The following is a 23,647-nucleotide window of genomic DNA, read 5'->3' on the forward strand; positions in this document are numbered from 1 at the left end:
AGTACATGATTAATTAATAGCATATGGGAGATACCATATGCTGTATGTATACTTTGAATTACATATATATATATATAGAAAAATATATACACTACCGTTCAAAAGTTTGGGGTCACTTAGAAATGTCTTTATTTTTCAAAGAAAAGCACTGTTTTTTCAATAAAGATAACATTAATCAAAAATACACACTATACATTGTTAATGTGGTAAATGACTATTCTAGGTGGAAACGTCTGGTTTCTAATGAAATATCTCCATAGGTGTATAGAGGCCCATTTCCATCAACTATCATTCCAGTGTTCTAATGGTACATTGTGTTTGCTAATCGCCTTAGAAGACTAATGTCTGATTAGAAAACCCTTGTGCAATTATGTTAGCACAGCTGAAAACAGTTATGCTGGTGATATAAGCTATACAACTGGCCTTCCTTTGAGCTTGAAGTTTGAAGAACAAAATTAATACTTCAAATATTAATCATTATTTCTAACCTTGTCAATGTCTTGACTATATTTTCTATTCAATTTTCAATTCATTTGATAAATAAAAGTGAGTTTTTATGGAAGACACAAAATTATCTGGATGACCCCAAACTTTTGAACAGTAGTGTATATATATAAATATATATATATATTTATAGAAATATATATAGAAATATATATAGAAATATATATATATATACATATACATATATATATATTTATATTTACATAAATAGATATATATTTATATAAATATAGATACATATATATATTTATTTATATAAATATAAAAATAAATATATATATACATATTTTTATAAATATATATATACTTACAATGTTTTTTTTATAGAAACAATACAGACTAACACAAACGTTTCTAAATCAATTGAATGTTCTATGTTTTTTTTCTCTCTGCCCACAGTCCAGTCTGGGCAGTGGCCCGCATCAGCAGTGCGGGGGTCAGCGCCCCTGGGGTCCCCTCGCCGCGTGGCCCCCCTGAGGCTGCAGCAGGAACAGCAGGAGAGCCTGCAGAGGGAGAAAGAGGAGGCTCAACAGAAAGAGAGAGAGAGGCAAGCGGAAGAAAGAAAAAAAGAAGAGCTGAGGGAGGAGGTGAGTTGCTAAAAAAATTCAAAAAAATCTGCAGCACCCCCAATCGATGATTTATTGTTTGTCACCAAGAATTATATTCCTTGACACTTTATAGGTTCAGAGGCTGCAGGGGCGCTGTAAGCAGCAGGAGAGGCAGATGGGAGCTCTAAGAGAAGAACTGAGGAAGACTTCCTTGGGCCTGGAAGCCTTTATTATCACCACTCAGCATTACTGCCTCAAGGTAGCCAGCTTGAATAACACAATGTATGCAAATAAATATGCCATTCACCCGCTATCATCGTCTATTTCCCCCACAATGCAATCTCCTATACTACCAGGAATGATCTGAAGGTTAAGCTACTGCATCCTATGATAGATAGACAACAGTGCTTCGACCTTTCCATTTACTTAGAGCCTGGAATGTATAGAAAACATGCTGACACGCACAATAACTCAACACATACAGTATTAAACATTGAGAGGTGAGATGAGATTCACCTCCTGGTCCTCCAGAGTTCAGTGTGTCACTGCGCTGGTTTCCCCCAGCTCTCTGTCTGATGGAATGATTTAGCCTCTAAGGTGCGATAGCTTTATTACGGCCGCCAGACCGCCGAGGGGACTGTCTGGGTTCTTTATGGTTACTGTCTGAGGGCTGCAGTCACTAACCAGCCCATAGTGCAGATACAGTAAGTGTTAAGACAATAATGCCTTCAGTGTCTTTTTCCTGTTGGGGTAGGTTTGCGCTCCCTCTGCTGGCAGTACAGTTCCTGCATAGACCCGGACAACAGCATGGAGTCAATATATATAACCCATGAATATGAGTTTATTCATCAATACGCAACATCGATCGTGGCGTTGTTCTCAAGCAGCTTACATTCAGTTTAACCTCCTTGGGAGTATGTCTCCACATATCATAGACGTATTTCTTATTAGTTTTTTTTAATTTCCATATTTATTTATATATAAATGTCATAAACATTCATTCAAGCAATCATTGATTATGATGAAAAAGTAGACAATTGTCAGATTTTTCCTTGTTTTTTGGAATAGTTCGGAAAACCATATGTAATCATAAACAAAATAAAACAGATCACATGTCAATAACACAATTTTCTATGAGAAAATTAAAACCTAGAGTAGCAGTATATTGACATTTATATGTATAAAAACACCAAAAATGTCGCAGCAAACAGGAGAAAAGCATCATTTTTAATCCAATACGTTTTTATCATCCTTTTTTTCTTTTTACACGTAGCTGGGATTCATTTTCTATCGCAGCGGAATAAAAGGAGTGTCTCTCTTTGAATTTTCATATTTGTTTATATATAAATGTCATAAACATTCATTCAAGCAATCATTGATTATGATGAAAAAGTAGACATTTCTTTGGACTGTTGCTAGAACATGGTTGTAAAAAAAGTCCAATCGATTGTTGGTTAAACAGATGGATGAAAAAAGATTGTTGCCAAATCCGAGAGGTCAGAGGTCGTCACCGATCACGCCCCCAGACCCTATTTATTTTTCATTAGTTTGCATGTTAGCACGCTGACATTAGCATTTAGCTCAAGGCCCCACTGTGTCTAATATCGATCTCTCAGAGCTGCTCGTGTGGTTTGTGGTCTTGTTACATTCACAACAGCTAACTGTCTGTTTCTCCGTCGTGATCAAATGTTGTTGCTTTTTTCAGAATAAAACAACAAAGGAAAATCAACAGAAATTGTCGCTGGAAATACAAAATATCACAGAGGAAATGGGTGAGTGAGAACCAACGATTTTTACTGCACAAATAAAACACACCTGAATCAATCCCATCAGGCAACAGCAGGCGCGACTAACAACACTACCGACGGCTCATTAGTGAGTAAGATGCTCTTACGCGAGTTTGAGGGAGCCTCTTATAATACTGATTGCTTTATTTTAAAAGGATTAATAAATCATTCTCTTCATTGAAAAAACATACCATTAATTTCATATTATTGACAACCAACTGGAGGTTTTATTCCTTGTATTTCACCTCGGTCAAATAAAAATAAATTAAACCCTGACCACAGTTTGTATGGTGATGAATGCACAAAGTCGGCCCTCTCTAAGAGAACATAATGCGATGAAACACTGCTTCGTGAACAGCGTTCAATGCAGCGCAATGGGAGAGGCTCCATCGGGAGAAGACGGCGCTGGAGGAGGCGTTCGAGCGAGAGCTGCAGGAGCTGCAGCAGCAGCAGGAGGCGGAGCTGGCTGCTGTGGAGGATGTGCTCAGGAAGTGTCACTCGGCGGAGGCAGAACACCTGAAGGAGGAGCATCGGTCAGAGATGGAGGAGCTGAGGACTCAGCAGCAGGAACAGGTGAAAGAAACAAATGCATCATGGGAGACGCGGGAAATGTAGTTCGCTTGGATAAGATCTTTTTTCCCACGACACCTTATTAGTATTAAAGTGTGTGTGTGTGTGTGTGTGTGTCTGTTTTAGATGGAGGAGATGACGGTCTACCACCGGGCAGCCATTCAGGAGCTTCGAGACATGCATAACATTACCATGGCAACACTGCACGAGGAGCACGCCCGTACAATGAGAGGTGGGATTTTAAACCGTATAAAAAATAAAAAATAAATAAAAACAACACAATTTATTTTTCCATTGTGCATCTGTGTATCTCTGTAGACTTAAGGAAAGCTCACGAGCAACAGAAGATGCTCCTGGAGGAAGATTTTGATAAACTCAGGCTTTCTCTGCAGGTATGTCGCCATAAACAAATATCACTTCATGGTATATATAGTTTTTTTGGGGTTGACGAACACTGATGTCTGAGGCAATGTATATGTATTTGTGTGTGTGTGTGTGTGTGTGTGTATGTGTGCGTGTTCAGGATCAAGTGGATACCCTCACATTTCAAAACCAGAGTCTGAGGGACAAAGCCAAACGATTTGAGGAAGCTTTGAGGAGGAGCACAGACGAACAGATCGTTGTGAGTTCACCGACTATATGATAAACACACGAGACACTCACAGACCAACACCTCACTGTATTGTGCATTGTGTGTTTCTTCGCAGGACGCTTTGGCTCCGTACCAGCACATTGAACAAGATCTGAAGAGCTTGAAGGAAGTTGTGGAAATGAAGAACCAGCAGATTCACCAGCAAGAGAAGAAGATCTCGGATCTGGAGAAAGTGGTATGGGCTCAAAACAGCTGACACAGCATGCACACTTGGCCTGGATACACACGGTGCGTCTGGTGAATGAAGATCACATCGTGGTTGTGTTTCCCTCTCAGGCCCATAAGAACGTGTTCCTCGAGGAGAAGGTCCAGGTTCTGCAGCAGCAGAATGAAGATCTGAGGGCTCGTATTGACAATAACCTCGTCCTGTCCAGGTAACACGCGTTCGAGTCGAATACTCTGTGACCCCCCCTGATTTAAACTGTACACGGTTCCTTTGCTGCAGGCAACTGTCTGAGGAGAACGCCAACCTCCACGATTCAGTCGAGAAGGAGAGCACCGAGAAGAAGCGCCTGAGTCGGAACAACGACGAGCTCCTGTGGCGCCTCCAGACCAGCCCCCTCATATCGCCCGCCTCCTCCCCGCTGCACCGCTCCTTCTCCACCTCCCCCGCCCCCTCCTCTCCATTCTTCTCCTCCTCGCCTGTCGCGGGGTGGGAGTCCTCCCCCACCCACTACCACGGCAGTCCCCAGCAGGCTCAATACGGCTCCCCGGCCCACGGAGCCACCGCCACCAATCAGAACCTCTCCCCCGGACCGACCACGCCCACACACAGAGAAACGAGCAATCAGAATTACTCCCCCGGCCCGGCCACGCCCACACACAGAGCGACAGCCAATCGCTGCAGCTCGGCCAATTGTCTCAGCTCATTGCAGAGATAAGCTTCACGTCGCTTGCTCTCTCTCTCTTTAATTTTATTATCTGGCACATACTTGTTGCTTTATTTCCATAATTCTCCATTTTTTTGAACGTGAATGCCCTGGAAATATATGTTGGAGAAAAACAGCTAAATAGTGTTATGGGAAATGGATGCAGATGAATGCAGTTGAGTTCCCTGTTCCCCAAAACCCAACTTGTACAACGCAGACTGTACATACTGTATGATAGTGACACAGATAGTGTGGACGTGTAGTGAAAGCTCCTGCATGAGGAGTCATGAGCCCCGCACAGACAGTTCAGGAGAGATGGAAAGTAGCACACAACACAACGTTCATGTCCTCGATAGAATAAGCTATATACTCTCTCACTTTCTCTTAATCAATTATTATTTATTTATTTCTATCTAAGAAAAAAAAAGCCCAACAAAGCGCCTTATACTAGTCCTGCTGTCTCACCAGCAGAGAACAAACAACAGTATATTTTGTGAAGGACTTTTTTCAGTCACTCCGAGGTGCATTCGACATTTTGAAAATCAGTTCGACGACGATAGTTTGAGCCCAGAGCCGTTTGACTTCATGTTCAAACCTTTTGCCAGCATCTCAACACACGATGAGCTATACTCTTCACTTTTGGAATCCCTCAGGTCAACTATGTCTGCCATTTTGAATTTACCTCAGCGGGAATGTGCAGTGTGTTGTTTTCTGTGGCTCAACACACCGCTAGCAGGGAGCTCCAAGCTAACGGGGAGCTCCAAGCAACAGGGAGCTCCTAGCTAACGGAGAGCTCCAAGCAACAGGGAGCTCCTAGCTAACGGGGAGCTCCAAGCTAACAGGGAAACCGTACACAGGAATTGCTCTTTTTAGAAAAGCTCTTCTTATTGTGAAATATTTTTATTTATTAATGTGATGTTTCTATTTATTTTTAATTTGTATTTTTGCTATTTAAGCAAGTATAAATACTGTAAAAGTCTTCCAGTCTTAAAGTAAAACATGTTATTATTGCTGTGGTCTGTCTATTGATCAAGTTTGAGTGTGTGGAGGAAACGAATCGTGGAATATGTGACGTACAACGCGAGAGAGGAGGTAGACTAACTTGTTGTAATCACACTTACATACTGTAGATATTGCTTGGGCGACTGTGCTAGGAACTGGTATATAAGCTACGTAAGTTAAACAAAATACAGGTTAACTCTCGGTTTGCCTCTTTCTGAACCTTTGTAAACCTCTTTATAACCTCTTCTGATGCCTCCGGTTTCTTTATCTGATCTACACTTTTATCCTTCGAATAATGTTTAAAACGTCTGCGAGCTCAACTCAATTCTCAGTGTGCACAAATATATATATCGTTCAGGGAATTCTTTTCTAAATTTAGACTAGAAATACTTATTTTCCTTTTGTATAGCTTCTCTACAGAAAGGTTACACACTCAAGATATGTCCCGAGATAATTGTCTTCTTATATGTAGATATAGAGAAACCAACCTTGGGTATATATAAATGCAAAATATTTTATAGCATTATGGTTTGCTTCCTTAATCTTCAGACATGTCTCTGTTAAGTTACAGAGTCAGTAAATATAATGTTTCACCAGCATGTAAAGAATTACGTTTTTTGGGTTGCTGGTTTTTCCAGGACAGTAATACACTTTTAAGTCGATCTTAAATTGCCATACCAGCACTTTTGATGCACCGTGATAAAGTAAAAATCTTGTCATGGATCCTCAAGATTTTTTTTTGTAGGACATGTACACAGGGTTATTATGCTCTTAAACGAAAGAATGTTAAATACAGCATAGGATTTGAGAAATGTATCTTGATTCTCGGTTATTTTATACCTACGCTAATGATTTTTTGAGAATGTCTTTGCATAACGATCAATTGTGAGAATATAATAGTCAGAGAGTCACTGTGTTTTTGGATGTTTTTCTTTTTTGAAGGGTTGCAGTTCACCTGCTGTGCGTCCTAAAAGTCACTTCAGGTGCAAAGAAAAGCGAGTCGACAAGGATGCAACAAAAAGTATTGTTTATAAATGACACAGAATTCATCTTAAGATTAATATTTCCCTTTTGAATGGACTATGGTTTCTGAAACAATGAACTGGCAATGGCCCTTCAATGTGTCCTGTGGACATTTGTGTCTCACTATGCGCTGAATGTCAAAAAGTTATTAATGACTGCATTTTATCACAGTCGTTCATGTGATTTTGTCAGATATATAAGGACCTCTTGTCTGACCGCCATGTAGCAGCCATTTAATATGTAGCACTTGGTTGAGCCTCCCCATACGAAACATGGGTAATGTATCTCATCCATTTCGGGGTTGAAACACCAACATTCACATTTAAATGCTGTTGTGGGGGATTTTTCCAGCATCAGAATTTGAATTTGTGCAGGGAAGCGATACGATTACCCCCCTTGTGGATTTGGTTATTGATAAATAAGTTTCTTCTGGCACTGATTGTAGGTTTGAATGTAAATACATGTACAACATGGGTTGTGTCTTAGTGCATCAACAAAGTAATAGAAGCATGTTTTTTCCTGTCTTTTGCTGTTTCTCGCTCTCCCTTCCTCTTCTTTTTACCTCTGCATTTGCGATGGTCGACTTGTAACCGTATAGCGTGTCGGAGGCCTCGACTCTAGAGGACGAGGAACGAGATAGTTCAGCACGTAACGTATTACAAAGTATGTTGATGATTTCATTTGTACCTTTTTGGGGGGGAGAACACAGTATTAAAAAAATATAGAAGGAAAAGTCGTGAGATGTCCGTGTTTCATTTACTGAGGAGTAGGGATGAGAATTGATATGATTTTAACGATTCTGATACCTTATCGATTCCTGCTTATCGATTCGATTCCTTATCGATTCTCTTATCGATTATTTTGGGCAAGGGGTGAAAAAAAGAGCACAAACGGGTTTATTCACATTAATTTTCTTTTATATAATGCTGCACACACACAGTATGTATACATACACATTTACTTTTTTTAAATCACCAAAAACATTTATACGATATTACTCTTGAACTTAAAATAAAACTTACATAACTTAAATAAAATGTATTCTGTTTAATTTAAACATGTTCCTAGAAATTACAGTGCTCCTTCCTTTTTTTAAAAGGGTATATGAACTGAGCTGCCAAAAATGAAACTAGCAGTGGCAAATACCAAGTGTGCAACCATCAATTGTATGGATCATAAACAATTCTTGTGCAGAAAAATAAGCATGTCTGCTTTCTCCGGGACTTATTGTGTCTCCAGCCGTGGAGAACACTCTCTCAGATGGGGTGGAGGATGCCTGAACACAAAGATATGAGGAGGTGTACAAGACGTGCTCGCTGTAGCCTGTGACCCAGACGACCAGCCTCTGAACCGGTCTGACTCTGAACCTCATCAGCTAAATGGGATGGCAATGGAGATTATTTATATAGTGAAAGCTGGTTTACACAATGAAATAAATGGCACGAACAAAATCGCTGAATTTGCTGAGCTGACATAAAGCCACATTAAGAGGGGAGGCAAACACTACCTCTGCCTCAATGTAGGGTGACAATGGAAGATTCTGTAGCTAAGCTAGCATAGCTATATGCTAAGTTTAATAATGGATTAAAAATCGATATGCTCAGTTTAATAATGGGTTAACACGATAACGCGAACGTCTGCTGATAACACACGCCCTCCAATAATTAATACCGTTACGATCAAACATTTCTCAAAACTGGACTATAAATCCAAACGTGAAGTGATCGATAATGGGACAAATGTATGTTTCAAACGAAGGGACAGAAGATAACTTGATCGACTCCACACAATAAAGGCAAATTGCTTCACACAGTGAGTGGTTGTGATCACTTTGGAGGAGTTTACCTTGGACAGAAAGAGATGAAGCGCCGACGTTAGCTGAGCTGCTGCATCGAACACATGACATTCCTGTCATTTAATTCCGTGCATGTTCAAATGCTTCTTCATATTAGTTGTATTTCCTCCCTTCGACGAAATAGATTTTTGACACACGTTACAAGTGGCGTAGTTGTCATTTTGTCTTGTGAAATAGAGCCAAACTTTAGAGCGCTTCTGCCTAGTTGCCATGTTTGCTGCAGTCTGAAGAAACTAAAAAAGTTCGCGCATGCGCAACGCCACAGAGGACCGTTAGCAGAACCGTTAAAGAATTTGGCTAACGATCCCAAACAATCGGTTCACTGGGAACCGGTTCTAAAACAGAACCGGTTCTCGATGCCCATCCCTACTGAGGAGTCTGGCTCTCCATTCAAAGGTATGTGTGTGTGTGTGTGTGTGTTTAATGGACTCATGGGCGTGTCCTAGTTAACATCATCCTGGAGATCAAAGTATAGGGGGGTGAAGAGATATAATTACCAACATGTTCCATGACAGTGACAAAAACATATCACATTCCTTCTCAAAGGGATTCAAGGCTCGAAGCAACAGAAGCTTTGTAAGCTGCGTGACTGAGAATAAACACTTCAACAGATAGCTTTAAACATTTTATATTTAATTCAGTCTCAAAATATGCAACTGATCAACATTAGATTATACGAGGTGAACGAGTTATATAGTTTTAACAACATGTTCTTATATCATGAATGTTGTTAAAGGCGCGGGAGCTATTTGCTCGTCTACATCACATTGTCAACAGGGCTTGATCACAGCTTGACTACGGGAACCATAAAGGTGTTTCTCTGATCGGTCTGAAGAGATGTCAACCACAGCATCCTCTCACATCCCGAGAGTTAATTTTTTCGATCCTCTCCAAGTCGTATTTGATTTGACGGCGACTTCAGAGGACGAACGAATGATATCTCACTTGTGCATGAAGTGAGATATCATATCCATGGGCAGGGGGAAGATGATGGTGGAGTTCTTCTCCGTTGCGATGGTGGTGAGAGTCTGCAGGTAGCGCAGCTGCAAGGCCGACGGAGACTCGGCGATCACGAGGGACGCCTCCTTCAGGGCGCGGGATGCATTCATCTCACCCTCGGCGGAAATCACCTACACGGGAATCAAGAAAGAGATGTTAGGATGGCACACAATAACCATAGCATACAAGTACACACCTGAAATTAACATGTACTGCGTCACGCGTCATAGTGTCCTGACCTTGGCTCTGGCCTCTCGTGTGGCCTCGGCTTCGGCCGCCATGGCTCTCTGCAGCTGATGTGGCAGCTTCACATCTTTAATGTCCACACGCTCCACCTTGATGCCCCAGTTGTCTGTGGCGTCATCCAGGCTCAACTGCATAAGACAGAAAGAGGAGGAGCGTACACCTGTGGTTTAAGACAAACTCAACTGGTTCTTTGATAATTCCGTATCACATCAAGCTGTGCATTGGAGATGAAAAATCAAGAAAAACAAGACAACTTAAAATGTCTTTTAGGATCAGCGTTATATCTGGGGCCGGAGATGACAGCCCGAGACGTTCCTGTACCTGCATGGTCTGAGCGATGGAATCGCGGTCAGACAAGAGCTCAGCGAGGTTCTTGGTCCCCAGGACATTTCTGAGGGTGGTTTGAGCCAGCAGACGGGTGGACGAGTCAGCATTAGCCACGTTGGCCACAGAAGCAATAGGGTCACAGACCCGGAAGTACACCACTCCGTCCACCATGACTGTGACCGAGTCCTTGGTCAGGATCTGGAATAGCAAGACGTGACCCGTGTGTTTGTGAGTGTCCACGGAGTAGAAGTGAGATCAATGTGTCCGTGGCTCTTTGGGCCCAAACCCCTACCTCTTGTGGAGGGATGTCAAATGAAACTGTTCGCAAATCCACTTTCATGATTGTGTCGGTGCACGGCAAAACAAAGAAGATTCCTGTGGACAAACAAAAGTTTTTAAAAAAGAACATTTTACATTATTTTATTGTATCAATCTGAAAAGAATATATTTTTTTCTTTTCACCACAAATGATATGCCAATCCAGGATATATAACAAATTTAAAAAAGTTATTGTTAGTACCTGGTCCTTTGGCTTTCCTGTCCGTGATGCGGCCCAGTCTAAAGATGACAGCGCGCTCATACTCCTGAACAATCTGCAGGAAGACCACAGCACACAAGCTCCATTCAAAATCACATTCAAAGTCTAAAAAAACAAACAAGGAAGTGCAGTATAGCGGCTTCTGCTTTTCAACCCACTGTGCTAATTCTTTTGTTGTTCACTCACCTTCAGACAAAACCAAATGGTGATGGGGAAGAGGCACATGGTGAAGAAGCCGGACAGTATGACTATCAACCAACCGATGCATCCCAAAGACCCCGTCCGTTCAGCTAGAGCGAGGGAGAGGCAAGAGTATCGGTTATAGCGTGCTGTGAACTCCATAAAACCAAAATGAAATGGAGAGGAAAGCATATAAATCATAGCCGTGTATTAAAAAGAAAAAATATATTATTTACTATAATATATATGAAGCAGGAGCGCAGGTATTGTATGTCTTGAATATATTTTCTTGACACATTTAGCTTAATTCAACATTCATTCATACATTCAAATTTTCTATAAAATGTTACCAGTTTTTCGTGTATTTTCTGCACTGTTTAATAACCTTATCCAGTGTCCCCCATACACCTTTTTATACATATTTCTTATCTACAAGTGCCATACACCAAAACATGACTTCCCAATTAGAGGCGTGCACATATTTTTAAATATAAACTTCTGTAATAAATATATGAAAAAGAGAAACCTACCAAAAAATCATATCACCAGGACTCTCGTGTTTTTATAAAATATTTATTATATATATATAATTGTTCACTCTTGTCGCACAAAGTGTCAAAAGTAATGGGTGGAAATACGGACATCTGCCATAAAACCCCAGGTCACTGATCAGAAAGTAATTAGGTAAGTAAGTAAAGTTTATTTATTTTGCACTTATCACAGACAAAGGGTCACAAAGTGCAGTACAGTAGTCAATTAAAATAATGTGGCAATAACAAGGGCCAAAACATTTCAATAGTTAAATACACTTTAATGACTTACTTACTTAAATTGTGCCTATTTTCATTTTTAATTAAATATGTTTCAAGAAAATTGCACTAAAACCTATTTGAATAAAGGGAAATTGCACACAAATTATGTCCACATAACAAGTGCACCGAATTCATGCAATTTTCCTTCCTCATAAACAAACAAACACCAGAGAAAAAGAGGATGCAAGTAAATAATGTGTTCTTGGTCTCTGTGTCACACGACCCTGTCCAACAGGTTGGCGGTGCACACATACAAAGATTGAAAAAAAAGATGAAGTGTGTGTGTGTGTGTGTGTGTGTGTGTTATCAGCAACTAAATACAAGGACACGCCAACGTCACGGGTCCTCGTCCCCTGACTTCACACAAACACTCCGAGTCACATGCTTTTGGGACTCTTATCTCATTGTGATTTCTATCTCTATGACGACGGCGTTACACTTTGCCCTCGCTGCATTCTACCTGCATAGGTGAGCTGCTGCGTATACAATCACACTTAATGCCCTCATACTCAGGTTACACTATAATGGAAACTAACGCGTGGTCGACTCATGTTTCATGGAAGAGCAAACATCTCCTTTGTTGATATAAGCTTTAAACAGTAAGCATGACTGTCTGGTGTTAATAATATTTAACTTTTTTAACACGACGAGATATATGTAACATTAAAGCTCAGAGGTAAAATGGTTGATCTTACATATTAAATCCTCTTTGCTCGCTCCTCTTCTCTTCTGGCTTTCCATGTTGTCCTCCATTTCCATGTGCGGGATAGAACTGAGAGGGGAAGTGAGTTGAGAGTTATGAAGTGTGTGTGTGGAGAGGAGGGAGTCACCCAGCCTTTTAAAGCTGTAATGCCGTAATGTATAACATGGGTCAGAGAAGGTGTGTTTCGGAAACTGAGTCGATCATCGACAAGGTGCAATTATCACCATGCCACATGACTGGGTAGTCATTAATAATAACATTGTAAATCAATAAATATCAACCCAATTAAAAAGGACATACTGTTTTCTGAATTATGCATTGTATTAATTCGAATTTAAATTAATACAGCTAATACATTTCATGAATTGAAATGTCTGATGCAGAAGTAAAGAATACAAAAACTTTATTTTACTTCTTTTTACTTCCTATTACATAACATTACATTCGTATCCAAAGCAACTCACTTCCATATTACATTCATAGACCGTAGACATGGCTACAGGGAGAAAGTCATGCAGGGTTAAGTGTCTTGCTCAAGGAAACCGGCTAGGGTGGGGATTGAACCGCCAATTCCAGTCTTTTTGACTAACAGTCGTCCACTGAGGAGAATGAGGAACTAAAAAAACAATCTTAAAATGAGCTAATTTTGGCGACATGTTGGGCAATGTTGCATACATGACAGTTTCATTATGAAGACGTGGTATCGGTCTAAATGGTGAAATAATTCTTAACATTACTTTTTGAAAATATAGAAACTAAATCAATGTATATAGTAATGAATACTATTATGTTAGGGATAAAACAATTGACAAAATACGAATTAAATAAATAAAAAAAACAAAATGGAAATTGGAATAATGGAAAATGCTCCAATGAGATCCCATGACTAGGAGTGTCATGACTGTTTAACACATGACTGATGACAACATGCGTGTGTTTCGCAATACCAAGGACGATCTTGATAAGCACCCTTTAAAGCTATAAATGAAGCAGGCTGTCAAACAGTGACTTTCTAGTTATCTTATGAATAAAATAACTATAGAAATAGAATAACAATTGCATGTCAATTAACACATTTTTCCACAGCCTTGAGCGCTAGTCATTATTGGGTCACTTTAAATTCATCAGACAGAGGCCATATTTGATATTTTATTTTTTTAAAGTCACATAAACAGGTGATGTTTGTTCCGCCTCTTTAAGAGCAATGGCTTTCCTTATAGCCACGGCACTAAAGAGACACAGCGACAGCAACCAGCAGTTTACTGACAACATAACAAAAACAGGTGCAAATACAAAACAAGGACATAAAGAAAACACACAGGGCATTAAACAGCGCGTCTATTACTCTCAACTGTCTCGGGAGTGTACTAAGCTTTACAGTAAATGAGGTCAAATTACAGTTTTCACTATGTCGCAAAGCCTTACTGAAGGATATTAGACATTATATCTCAAGTCCATATATCAATTAAACTTGCATACAGTACATCTGGTTAAAACTGTAATCGTAGCACTAGCTGGGTGACATCTGTCAAAACAAAAATAAATGTGTAAACATAAGCGATGTGAGTCATAGTAAACAGACAGTCAGGTGGGTGTTCACCAAAATGTCAACAGACATGAATGGAACTGACAAATGCAAGTTTTTTTTGTATACAACACTCCTACCCCTGAAACTGTATTTTCTGATGTTTCCCCCCCCTCAAAATATGACTGCGTCACACAGCACAATATAACATAAACCACCAAAAGAATTCATGTCATAACACAAAGATCAATCAGTATCATACGCAGGTCCTTTCCATTGTGACTGCATGAAATATACCACACGAGGATACTGTCAATTCATTTCATGATATCATGTACATTTGTCAATTTACATTTCTATCATTCATTATTCACTAACAAATGTTGATGAACTTGATTAAAAACAGCCAAGTCCAGCTCACTTTTAAACCATTCATGGTCTACTTGTAAAACCTAACCACTTTGACAACTGATATTTACAACTGTTCACCAAGAATAATAGGAGGACATATGCCATCTCCCCCCACACACACACACACTATTTCAAGTGTTACTTGTAGAAGTAACCTGGCTGTAACATACACATTATTGAAACGCTTCAATTTGTCCTCCGTCCTTCAAAAAAATACATTGCGCCACCTGCCGAGAGGTCGGGCAGGGTGTACGATGGGGGGAAATCGACGCGAGAGTGTAATCAATGTTTCAAAAAGTGTGCTGTTGGGTTTCACTGCCAACCCAACTGGGGGTGCATGCCGGGTTGGAGGGGAAAGGGGCTTCCTGGGCCTGGAGGGCAGTTGGTGAAGCTGTTGGGCTGAGGAGGGAAGTTCTCCAACGCAGATGCTTGATGAGCCTGCGACAAGACAAAGAAAAGCAGGGTTTGTAACGTGTATCAAACTGGCATAGTAACATTATTTGAACGTCAAGTATTGTGTGTGTGTGTTTGCACTGCTATCTTTCTGAGGAGCATCGAGGGTTATTAACCTTTGGAATGAGGACCAAAATGCAAAGTGAGGACATTTATGCTGGTCCTCAGTTTTTTTTCCACAGAGGCAGGAACTGGAGTCAGGGAGCCTCCTTGTGCTCAAATGCAACATTCATTTCATTTTTAATGTATAGCAGAAAAGGTGGTCCTCAGTCCCAATGTGAATTTACCTGGTCCTCACTTCAAGGCATATACAGGAATATATGTGTGTGTGTGTGTGTGTGTGTATGCATGCATGCGTGTATATTGCAGGAGGTGTGTGGCGCTGTGCCAACGGCTGCTTGTTTCAGTAGTGGCGTTTTGCTTTTATTTTATTGTCTTTTTTTGCACTTTTCCTCTCTTTTTCTTTTTCTTTTCTTTCACGTTTGTCTTAGTTACGGTCGGACACTGGACCATAACTACTTTTTCCAGATCACCCTAACCCTTCTTATATTTTGTGTTTTGTTTTTTTATTCTTGTGTGTTGCTGCTACTGACTCGACAAATTTCCCCTTGGGGATTAATAAAGTATATATCTATCTATCTATCTATCTATACCTGCAGCAGGGCAGACTGCATGTCCGGGTTGTGGAGGCCACCGAGGTTTGCAGGAGAGGCCGAGGGAGAGAAGCCCGGCACCCCGGGGAAGGACAGCAAGCCGGGGAACCCGCTGCTTCCTGGAGGCTGGAGGCCACTGCTCAACCTGTAATACACAAGAACAGTTACCGTCATTACTCCTAGAATAGTCTACGATGCAACATTATTAAAATACAACACACATTCTACTATGGAAAGCAGGAACATATTTGAGGTGACAATATGCCGAAAATCAGTATAAATTGTGTTGTTCTTTAAAAAAAGGGACTTGTTCAACAATTCGGGGAAGTTATGATTCACAACTCGCAAAGAACTATCAGAGACAAAGCAAAGGCTCAGCCTTGGCCTCCACAGTGGAAGTAGACTTTGCACTTGGGTGTGATGTTTCCACTAATGAAACCCAGTGGAAAAAAAATGTAGGCACATTTATGATGCAGATTTAGGATGCCCATTCACCTGCCGTTTTTCTAAGATGTTAAACATTTCAATTTAGGAAACGGCTAGGATCTTCCCATGTACATTACATAATAGTAGGAAATCAATATTAAAATCTTCAGGCACATCTTAGATTAACCGTGCAACGTGGCTTCTGAATACTGATAAGTCAAAGTGTTTAAAGCTCACATACCCAGGCTGGAAGTTGGAGCTGAACGCGGACGCAAAGCCGGGTAAAACTGGGGACGATGACGGAACACCAGCTGCGGCCGCGGTCGCGGCCGCCGCGGCTGCCGTTTGCAGCGGTGACACCGACGCGACTGAAGACGAAGAGGCCCCTGGCAGGCCCATGAATGAAGACAACACGGGGCTACCGGCGCCATGCCCTCCTGAAACCCCCATTGCTGGGAAAGCACCGGAGCTAGCGCCAGGCGGAAGGCCTGGGAATAAAGAGGGGGCGGAGCTGGGGCCCAGACCGAAAGAGGAGGCCATACCGGGGCCAGAATTAGAGGCCATGCCCGAGTAGATGGAGTTTTGTGGATGGTTAGAAATGTTGGTCGTGGGAGGCATGGATGAAGGAGGGAGAGCGGATGAAAGGGAGGAGAAAGGGGACAGGCCCGGATAATGAGAGGGTCCTTGGCTAGAGGACAGAGCTTGGAAACCGGCCACACCAACAGGACTAGAGAGAGAGACTTGAGGAGAACCCGGGTGTGACAGACCCAAGGAGCGTGCAAGGGCCGCCTGGGCAGAACCTTGCACCACAAAAGAAGGTGTGCCCGAGCGAGAGGTGCCCTTAAAAGCAGAGGACACGGGGCTGTCACTGCCACTGTTGCTACCCCCGCTGTGTCTGTTCTTGGCTCCAGCCGCGGCCATGGCAGCCTGAATCTGTGCCGGATGAGCTTGGGAGGGTTTGGGACTTGGACCCGGGGTGGAGCAGCTCGGAAGAACCGGAGTGGATTGTCCAGAGGGGGTGTAACTTCGGATCACCGACCCAGAGGGGTTACCCGCTTGTGGGTGCATGCCATGGTGGGTGGGTCCTGACTGGTGATCTGTGGACTGAGAAAAACCCCTCTGCTGATTGGCGCCCATGGAGTTTGTCTGCGATAAAGGGTCGGGGCCACTGCGGGAGGACGCAGGGGTGCCTGGTCGGGAGATGGCGTGGAAAGGGGAAGTGGCGAAGCCCCCGCTGCCGGGGACAGGAGTTCCACAAGGGGTGCCTGAAGGTGTGTGGGTTTTAATGACGGATGAGGGTGTAGGTGTAACATGGCCACCGGGGGTCTGTGGACCCGCTTTGATCACGGATGGGGACGGAGCAGGGGAGTGAGGCGGGGCATTGGGGTTGTGAGAGGGCACCATGCCGGGGAAAACTGGTGTGATGGGCGTAGTTGGAGGTGGCTGAGCAGGAGAAGCTTGAGGCGGGACGGGGGTAGAAGGCGTGGTGGACCCGTGAGGAATGAGGAGGGGCCCGCTGTTGACCCCAGGTGTGGTGTGCTGTGGATTGCCTGGTTTGGCGTAACCTGGTGGAGGAAAAATATATATCAAAGTTGTTAAAAAGGATCATCTGAGATAATGGTAATACATAGTTGCATTAAATAATATTTAGTTTTTTCTGATCACTGGTGCCATCGTTCAAAACTAAATTTCATTCCAGGACACAGGAACCAAAGTAAAAAAATCAGGCAGAATTATAGTAGAAGAAGCAATGGAGGAATAGCCAGCGAGTATCCCTGCGTGCAACTTATTATATGGAAATACAAACAAAAAAAACAAAAAAATCCAAGATTGGAATATGTCTTGTTACCTTTGGGAAATGTTTACAGAATTTATTTGGCCTAGTAACTGCAACACACACGCACGCGCGAGAAGCGTTAAAAACATACAAAGTTATCTCAAGCAATGCATGTTAAATGCCAGCTCACAGCATGATTCCAGAAAGGAAAAAAAAAAAAACGATTAATGACATTAGTATAAAAGTTATTCTTGGACCACGCAACAACAGACCCGTATTCATCAAAGCGTTCCTCTACACTGACTGACCAGAAAACAGAAGTACCTTCATGATGTACTGCAACACAACAGCCTTGCTTTGGACCATTCTGTGTTGTTGTTCAGGACTGTATTGTATTGAAACGTATTTACATTGAATTACCAATTAGTGTCTTCTTCACCTACCAAATAGTGGATCATATCAAAAGATCAGAAGAGTGGTTGCATTAGATATTAAGCAACCAATTTTGGCAACAACCCCCCCCATCAGATAATATTGATAAACTGAATCAATCTCTCTAACAGCTCTAAAACAAAAGCAATCCAGGAGACAGCTCTGCATCGGGTTTCACTAAAATGTCTGATGCGGTGCATTTTTCTGGTCACCCAGTGTACTCCAGAAGTAAGAGGCGCTTTCTTCACCTGATTAAAAAGGCATTAAACCTGAGAAGCGCAGGTAAGCAGCATGCCAGAGAGTTAGGCAGCGAGCTTCAAGGGAAGTCCATTTGCTCTCGCGCTTCCAACAAATCATACCTGCTACTTTGTGGGTGGAGTTGTAGGGGGGAGGGGCCACGCTGGGTGTAATAACCCCTCCCACAGAAACAAGGCCTGCGTTGTTGTACGCACCTGAGTAGTATAGTTGCACATATTAATAGCGTCCACCACACATTTATATACACAGGGTTCTTACACATTTTGACCAATGGATTTCCATGACTTTTCCACGACTTTAAAACAAATTTCCATGACCAAACTGAAATCTCGGTGTAAACATAAAAAATATAGAACATTTTGCGTATTGAGAGCGTACGCCGGATTATATTTTGAGCGTCTTTCTTTAAAAAACATATTAATTCTTTCAAACTCGGCGTAAATGAATTTTAACACATTTCCATGACTTTTCCCAAACTTTTATGATTTAAGTTTTTTCCATGACTTTTCCAGGCCTGGAAATGACCATTTTAAAATTCCATGACTTTTCCAGGTTTTCCATGACCGTACGAACCCTGTATACACAAACACATGTGGGATTCACACACTCACACAACGCACCCCACTCCTAACTGGACCTCAACCTGTACCTAAAACCACTCTAAGCAATCCTCACTTGTCTTAGAGACCTCTATCGGACATATCTGTTTCCTTCCAACAACAGTGTTGGTTGACAGGGCGGGGCGGGGGTATGTGTGGGTATGGGGGTCATTTCTTACTGGGTGCGATGGTGGCGTGGGGACGGCACGGTGGTATCGGGTACGGCACAGGCCGATGAGGGTTGTAGGTTGATGGGAACTAGAAAAAGACAATAAAAAGAAGACACCGATCAGCTTTCAAAAATCGATATAAAAACAGAAGTGAAAACCCCAAAAAGAAGAAGAAAAAAGTGGAAGATGAAACCACCGCTCGTATAAAAGCCGAACAAATGAGCCATTTTCATGCTGGTGGTCGTTTGAATGTAATGTCCCCATATTCCAAGACGATTCTCTTTTATGAATGAAGAAGCCAAGACATGTGTTATAGCCTCATCAGTCATGAGTACAATATGCAAAGTTGATTTCCATGCTTAACCCTCCTGTTACCTTAGGGTCACATTGACCCCATTCAATGTTTCACCCTCTTACCTTTATATTTACTGACATATTTTACCCTCAGGGTCAATTTGACCCCAGCAATTAAAACCTCCAGAAAATTATTAGAATTAATATTGTTTCCCAAGTTTAAGTGTGAGTTACTTTATGTTTGTTTTTTGACTACCTAAATAGCCCTTTAAATATATAAAAAAGTTGATATTTCTTATATGTTTGACAGTGAAAAACAGCCTGGGGTCAAATTGACCCGAAAGAACACCGACGTTAAACATTGAATGGGGTCAAATTGACCATAAGGTAACAGGAGGGTTAACATCTAAATGTGAAGTGTATGTTAATGTTTTCTCACCAATTTATTTCTGTGTGTTGACATTATTCTGCTTACGGCCTTTACTCCAGTCCAATTAGCAGACTCACAATCGTCTAGCGTCATCTTTTAAACCATGCCTTGGCATTTTGTTTTTAATAAGCATTGTTAATAGTCACGTGAGGCCTTGACCCTTTAGGACAGTAGTTTTTAACCTGGGTCCGGCGAGTCACTCTCAGGGGTTCGGTCGGGGTCAAGACACACACAGTATGACCGGGTCACACTAGCAATGTCGGGCGTTTTTTGGCTGCCGACATTTTGGCATCACACCATTTCTCTTCGCCGTGCTGCGTTCACACCAAAAGTGTTGCGAAGACAATGCCACACACGTGAATGGAATGAATAGAACAAAGTGCAAAATTCGACCAATGCCGAGTCCAGACGTAGTCGGTGAAAGTCACCGAGCCTACGGGTGATGTTATGTATAAATATATATCAATTTAGATGTTCCGACGGTTGTGGGATGTCCTCAACAAGTATAAAGAAGAACTAGTGGTTATTTCTTCCGTGGTGGATGGCGGACATGAGAACGGTTTGTGTAGAACTGATGCATGGTTCATTTCGTGCACTAATAAATGATACGCCTATGTTCTGAAGAAATCATATTTTATTTTTCCAATTACGAAGGGTTCGGCTTATGCACCGATGAAGCGTTCAGGGTTCAGTACCTCCAGTAAGGTGAAGAACCACTGCTTTAGGATGATGCAACAGTAGCAGGATGCCCCAGAGAAGCTGCATAACTGTCTGTGATTCCTTTTCTAGTGCTTACCGGTTTGAAAGGTCCAATGATTCGAGCGGAAATTCCTTTCCCCTCGAGACTGTTCAAAGTATCCTCTTTCTTCTCTGCGTCTTTCTTGACTGGAGGAATCCCCTGTGATCAAAAACAAAAAACACATGTTTACAAGGTGAGGCGTATTTTGAGCAGACTACATGAGTCAGGTGTGCCCTCTTTTTGCTCGCACTTAAAATTCAAATCACAAAGACAACAAAACAAACTCAGTATCACTATTACACACTATTTTTTACCCCAAAAAAGTATACAAAGTAAAATATTCACAATTTAGATTTTACTTAATCTGATAGATGTTGGCATCCAGACTACAAGTTGTTTGCGATTCAGTAAAACTTAATGGAGAGCCATGCACATACTTACAGGGAATGTGCCACTGACCAGGCTGGGTCTACCTTTAGGGTATGGATTTCCTGGGATCATACCACAGGAGGAGATCATGGCTACAGGAGCCTTGCAGCCAACCTTACATACCTAGAGACACAGAAGTGTAGTATTTTAGAAACTGTGTGTGTTTGCCTTTATATACAGCAATGCATTGAAACATTCAAATGTGTAGGGATGTCAAAGATAATGCATTAACAGATGCCCCGTGCTATTCTAAGAGCATCAATTGAGACAGTTTTATTATCTTTAAATTGCATCAATCGACTGCACTGCTGGGGCTATTACTACCACAGCTGTTCCACAGGAGCTTTTGATAACAAGACAACAAAAATAGGGTTTCTATGTAAACCTACCTAGAACACAAAAAACACCATGAAATTAAATGTGCAGAGGTGAACATACTTGCTCCAGTATCCTGCGAGCCCGCTTCTTCTCAGACAAGTGTATGCGAAACAGATCCTCCACTGGGCGATAATTTTGAGCATCTGAAATGTTCCTGTATGAGAACAGAAATTGATATTAAAACAAGCAACTAATTTCCCAATCGGCTGATATTACAACATTGGATCTATGTTCTTTGACAATCTATTCAGGGTGCTTGAATTAAAAAGATGTACTCACAAAGCAATTAGTTCCAGGACAATCAGTCTGTCCTTTGAGAAGGTGAAGCAATTCAGAACATTTGAAACTTTGGTTGTAGTGATTGCAACCATTTTCTAAAAAAAAGGCAACAGAAGGAGAAACGCGTTTCACTAAAGCTTTAAAACATATCAATGACAGAGAGAGGTGGTAATGCCACAAAATAATAACTTATTGTAGTCTCACTGATATTACTGTTGTTTTAAACCAATTCATTTTTATAAAAAACATTGAGGAATGCAAACTTTATACATTGATGCTGACCACCTGATCACCGAAAGTACGCGTTACTCACATGCTGCAGAGCTTTAACCGCTTTGACCTGTGGCTCGGCCCATGAGAAATATTTCAGTATCTCCATCACCTGCGGATGTTTAAGACATGTTACAACTTACATAAGCATAAGAGCTGCGCTGCTATAGTTTGGAGGTATAATAATAATACATAACATTTCTATAGCGCTTTTCATAGCACTCAAAGACGCTTGAAGGTATGGTAGAGGTATGAAAGACCATGACAGTTTTGACTACCAGTATTATCAATAAAAAATAAATTTTGAAACAACCATATCTGAGTTTTCCTCCGTTGCCTTTACATTGCATGAAATAAACTATTTCAAATACATAATTATATTGAGTATGCATGGATCTAGCAAAACACAACACACAAGTTCCATTATGTTTACAACTGTACATTATTTTAACAACTGTGCCAACTGTGTGGTGAAACGCAATATGATCACATGGCTGCGTTGCTGCTTGGACAGTTACCTGCTCACTGGAGAAATACCCATGCACCTGCTCTATGGCTTTAATCCGTTGATCGGTCAGGACACACTGAAACACAGAATAAAGAATTACCAAACGCCTGCATCTTAATTCGGTTAAATTATTTGGGATTAGACACTTACCTTTCTTATCTCATCCAAGACGATATCAAATGATTTCTTATCCATGTTTGTGGATTTAAATACACGTTCGCCTCTTGGTCAATAAATACAGTAATGTTACCAGCAATTGGTAAAAACACGTTTTACAATACAGAAGATAGGATGGTTTGAGATAAAACGCATTCGGGGGACTTAAAGTCTAAATACCATGCTTGTCGTCCAACGCTACTGATTTAAAATCAAAATGCTGCTCAAGCAGAATTCAGAGTATTGCATAATTGCAGTACATCCGTATCCTTCAGTTCCGTAATAAAGCTGCAAGATATTTACAGTCCTCCTATAAAATACAACTTTCCGCCCATGAACAATGACTTCCAAACAAGAGAAGCAGTGCAAAACCTGCCTGCACCAGATTTGTCCGCAGCTAACAACAAGCTAGCCCGCTATAGCAATCCTTAATTCGGTGCACAACTCAACAAAAAGACAGAGGAAAATGCGGATTTTTTAGGGTATTAATTAATTCAAGTTTAGATAAAATCCAGTGCGAGCTATAACTACGATATAGACTGAAAGTGTAAAAAATAAATCAATAAAAATGTTAAAATAACGCGCTAGGAAAGATAGCAATCTTGCTAGCTTCCTCTGACAGCTGGCGCTAGTAACGTCAACAGTGGAAAGGACCCCTATAAAAGGCAGCCTGTCGGAAAAGACACCATGCAGCAAAGTACGAAGATATAACAAAATTACTCGTAGTTAGGTGATTTAATTAATGATTCTACTTGATTTATTTGCAACACAACCATCAGTTAAATTGATTCTATTTTATATCTATTATTTCATGTCCAATGTTGGTGTTTCTTGTCAGGCATATT

General features: G+C 41.3%; 3 protein-coding genes across 4 annotated transcripts; 1 reads left to right on the plus strand and 2 right to left on the minus strand.

Moving 5' to 3' along the window:
* Window positions 1-1,205: 1,205 nt before the first annotated feature.
* mtus2a (microtubule associated tumor suppressor candidate 2a) lies at window positions 1,206-7,704 on the plus strand. Its single transcript, XM_056411887.1, has 9 exons — window positions 1,206-1,311; window positions 2,758-2,824; window positions 3,198-3,412; window positions 3,536-3,641; window positions 3,728-3,801; window positions 3,933-4,031; window positions 4,117-4,236; window positions 4,338-4,435; window positions 4,507-7,704. The coding sequence occupies exons 1-9, from the start codon at window positions 1,228-1,230 to the stop codon at window positions 4,940-4,942; spliced, it is 1,299 nt and encodes a 432-aa protein (XP_056267862.1). The 5' UTR covers window positions 1,206-1,227; the 3' UTR covers window positions 4,943-7,704.
* Window positions 7,705-9,422: 1,718 nt separating this feature from the next.
* Window positions 9,423-12,723, minus strand: stoml3b (stomatin (EPB72)-like 3b). Its single transcript, XM_056407058.1, has 7 exons — window positions 12,608-12,723; window positions 11,107-11,210; window positions 10,903-10,975; window positions 10,675-10,757; window positions 10,377-10,580; window positions 10,049-10,183; window positions 9,423-9,940 (listed from the first exon to the last, which is right to left on the minus strand). Exons 1-7 carry the CDS (start codon window positions 12,669-12,671, stop codon window positions 9,752-9,754), a joined length of 852 nt encoding a protein of 283 aa, XP_056263033.1. The 5' UTR covers window positions 12,672-12,723; the 3' UTR covers window positions 9,423-9,751.
* Window positions 12,724-13,751: 1,028 nt separating this feature from the next.
* Window positions 13,752-23,392, minus strand: proser1 (proline and serine rich 1). Of its 2 annotated transcripts, XM_056411485.1 has the most exons (12): window positions 22,797-23,392; window positions 22,657-22,722; window positions 22,182-22,250; window positions 21,869-21,963; window positions 21,650-21,743; window positions 21,224-21,334; window positions 20,840-20,941; window positions 19,329-19,407; window positions 18,652-18,744; window positions 16,325-17,648; window positions 15,658-15,802; window positions 13,752-14,989 (listed from the first exon to the last, which is right to left on the minus strand). In XM_056411485.1, the coding sequence occupies exons 1-12, from the start codon at window positions 22,839-22,841 to the stop codon at window positions 14,864-14,866; spliced, it is 2,349 nt and encodes a 782-aa protein (XP_056267460.1). In that variant the 5' UTR covers window positions 22,842-23,392; the 3' UTR covers window positions 13,752-14,863. The 2 variants fall into 2 exon arrangements, with proteins under 2 accessions (XP_056267460.1, XP_056267461.1); XM_056411486.1 differs by lacking the exon at window positions 18,652-18,744.
* Window positions 23,393-23,647: the final 255 nt, after the last annotated feature.

This window comes from Pseudoliparis swirei, chromosome 3, assembly GCF_029220125.1.
Source record: "Pseudoliparis swirei isolate HS2019 ecotype Mariana Trench chromosome 3, NWPU_hadal_v1, whole genome shotgun sequence".
NCBI classification, from domain to species: domain Eukaryota; kingdom Metazoa; phylum Chordata; class Actinopteri; order Perciformes; family Liparidae; genus Pseudoliparis; species Pseudoliparis swirei.